This window comes from Pinus tabuliformis, chromosome J, assembly GCF_031772625.1.
Source record: "Pinus tabuliformis cultivar Carrire ecotype Pingquan chromosome J, CPIR1, whole genome shotgun sequence".
Classification (NCBI taxonomy): Eukaryota; Viridiplantae; Streptophyta; class Pinopsida; order Pinales; family Pinaceae; genus Pinus; species Pinus tabuliformis.
Window position 1 is genome coordinate 892,610,472 of NC_142295.1, and position 3,195 is coordinate 892,613,666.

General features: G+C 33.4%; 1 protein-coding gene across 1 annotated transcript; it reads left to right on the plus strand.

Moving 5' to 3' along the window:
* Positions 1-383: 383 nt before the first annotated feature.
* LOC149229548 (uncharacterized) lies at positions 384-839 on the plus strand. The gene has a single exon (XM_089381059.1). The coding sequence runs from the start codon at positions 384-386 to the stop codon at positions 837-839; it is 456 nt and encodes a 151-aa protein (XP_089237185.1).
* The last annotated feature ends 2,356 nt before the right edge of the window (positions 840-3,195 follow it).

A 3,195-nucleotide genomic window follows, 5' to 3' on the forward strand; every position in this document is an offset into this window, starting at 1 on the left:
CCTGGAAGTATAAATTCACTTTCCCCTCCTCAGTCTCTGATCTATTTGCAGGCTGGATGGCCAGATACCCAGGCTCATCTCCAAAAAATAAAACAATCAGGTCAACGTGGAGTGCTCTGCCTAAATTCATCAGCTGACAAGTATGGCTGGAAAGGAACCGAAGGATTTTTCAAAATAAGGAACAGGACTTCAGAATAGTGGCCAACTCAGTAAAATATCAGCTAGTTGAGTGGCTGGAAGACAAAGGAGACGACACAAATTTAAGCCAGTAGGACATAGATCTGGGAACTACTCTCAATTTCAAATTTCCAAAAGCGAACAGCTCTCCTCCTCCTTGCAAAGAATGGCAAGTTAGGGAAAATGAAGCTGATTTTAGAATCTGGATGTCCAATCAAACTCTTCCATCCCTCTTCTTCGATGTGGCTGCCAAAGGGAATCCAGGTGCTGCTGGAGCAGGAGGTCTCATCATAAATCCAGATGAAACAGTTGTGCACAGATTTGCTTGGGGATTAGGCTACTCCTCAAGTATTCAAGCTAAAGCGATGGCCCTTTTCCAAGGAATCAAACTCCTCAAAGCGCTGGGCTACAAGGAGGCAAATGTCTTCGGAGACTCCCAGGTGATCATCCAAGCAGTGGCGACCAACTCCAATCCAGCGGACTTGCAGCTTGCAAGGATAATTTCAAGGATCAAAGACATGGCAAAATCCCTGAATCTGAAATACTTCCATGTTTTGAGAACAAATAACAAAGAAGCAGATAACGAGGCAAACAAGGCAGTCCATTTAGATGCCAGTTCTTTTCTCAGAGACAATGTAATCCTTTTGGATCCAATCCCTTAAAGTGCCATGTTCTTTTGCTTCCTTCTGCATCAGTTTGTTTGTATTTTTTAGCTCGGGAAATTAGCAACAGAAGTACACTATATTAAATGTAAAAAGAGGAGCCTGCTAAGAGTAGGCGTTATATTCTTCTGGATAAAAAGTCACGCAGAACTCTACCTCTTCTTTTGTAACCAAATTTGTGGCTCTTTGCCACTCAGTTAATGAAATCCCATAACCGTTTTAGTAAAAAAAATAAAAAAAATAAAAAATTTAAAAATCTTTAAAAAACAAAACAATTATCACCTTATAAATTACTACTAACTAAGTTTCATATATAAACAATTATATGTTAAGATCTTAAAATTATCTTAGTAAAAACTTAAAACTTCATATTAAATAAAAAATAAAATTAAAATAATAACATCTATATAAATTAAAAATTGAATAAAAAGGATTAACAAAACTTTAAAATAAAATAATAAGGTTATGATAGAAAATCTTAGCCAAAATGACTTTTAGAATGTGACAGTGAGTGGCAAAACAAATATAACGGGGAGTCGTCATGGGGTGCCTCTCCACCACCAAAGCACAAGAAAACAAAATTCCAACAATAATGAAAACACTCTGCCCAAAAAAATTAAACATGAAAGGTCTATTTACAGATGTTTGGGACTGGGAATGTTTAGAGCGCCGCGAAAAGTTAAAACGGAGCGCTTACCACTCCGATGATTATGGTATCATCCACTCGCTAGTCTAGCAGTCTCGTGCATTATCATTCCATTTTCGCTCGCTATTAATTATTTTACACAAAAATCCACAAATGTCTAACATAATGTATGAAAATACTTAGAAATCAGGCGCAAATGCTAGCAACTGTTTCGTCCAGCAGGACAACCTTATTAAATTTATGCAATGTGTAAATATTAAGTTTTTTTTTTTTTTTTTTTTTTTTTTTTTTTTTTTTTTTTTTTTTTTTTTTTAATTATTTCTAAACTAATTTTTTCCTGACAAATGAATTTTAAAAATTGTCAACAACCAATCAAAATTAGAAATTTCATTTTTTTAGTAAGTCAGACTTCTCCTCCCAGCGCATGCGCTTAACAGCCCAGTGAGGTTTGAACACATGCCTCCTTACTAAAGAAACCATTTCTCAACTTTTTATGCTACCAGGACACGACAAATCAGGGATTTCATTTATAAAAAAGTTAAAAACTAATTTTTTTATTTTCAAAAAATTATTTTAATATAAATTTCTGAAAAATATTATGAAAAATTTATAGCATTTTTTTTGTTTTAATAGAAGTCAAAACTTTTTGACAAAAAACCAAAACTAATATAACGCTGCGTTCAACAAGTGTAATAAAGGAATTCCACATCTCCCTCATACTAAAAGATAGAAAATAATTACACATCAAATTAGAATTTGTTTACTTTCAATTACCATATCTCTCTAAATAAAGTTAATGTATACTTAAGATAGAAATTGAAGTATTTTATTTATAGTGGACATTGAAAGATTTTTTTGTTATTACTATTTTTTAATTTGTTAGTGTAAGTATTTTTTATTTTTAGATGTAAGACAACATATTTCCTTAATAAACATATATATATATATATATATATTTTATATTTACAATAAAATATTTTCTAAGTTATATATATGTTATTCTATGGATTATGATATTGCTTTTAGTTGTAGCTCTTGTCTTCAAATAAACCATTTACATAATTCTTTCCCTTTATTAAATTCTAACAAGAAACGACACAATAGAATTCCTAAATATAAAAGTTGGAAGCCTTGTGACCCGCCCCTATGGAGGGTGAGACTTCTTCTATTTCTGACCAAGAGGATGAGGGATTTGATGATGTTAGGATTTCGAGGAATTAGGTTCAGACTTCTGCTCCTCATTAGACTCACGAGGAACAGTGAAACCAGTTCCCCCAACAAATATGCAGTTGGTGAATATAGATGTTTCTTTGACCGCTTTGAAGCAAGCTCATGAATCAGCATCTTCTGACTTTGATAAGGACTCTCCTTCAACCCTCAATGATATTCTACAAGTAACTTTGGCCAACCCACCCTCAGTAGGTTGGATCAAGGTTTTGAAAAATAAAGGAAAGAAAGGTCGCTCTAAGGACCATTCCCAAGTTGGGTGATTCTTCTTGTTATTCTTTATTTTATTTCTTCTTCTCTCCCCTGTCATTCTTTGTCTCATACATTTAAGCTATGCTCCATTCCTGTGTGGTTGGACATTGTTATTGGATTTGTATGCCTCTCTGTAATATTTATTGTGCATTCTTAATAAATGAGTAGACTTACTTACACAAAAAACAAATCAATGCTATGTGTTATCACTCTGATATTTCTTTCGAAAGT

What these genes read in the sequence shown, in the direction of transcription:
- LOC149229548 (XM_089381059.1), top strand. Translation starts at nt 384, where the DNA reads ATGTCCAATCAAACTCTTCCATCCCTCTTCTTCGATGTGGCTGCCAAA.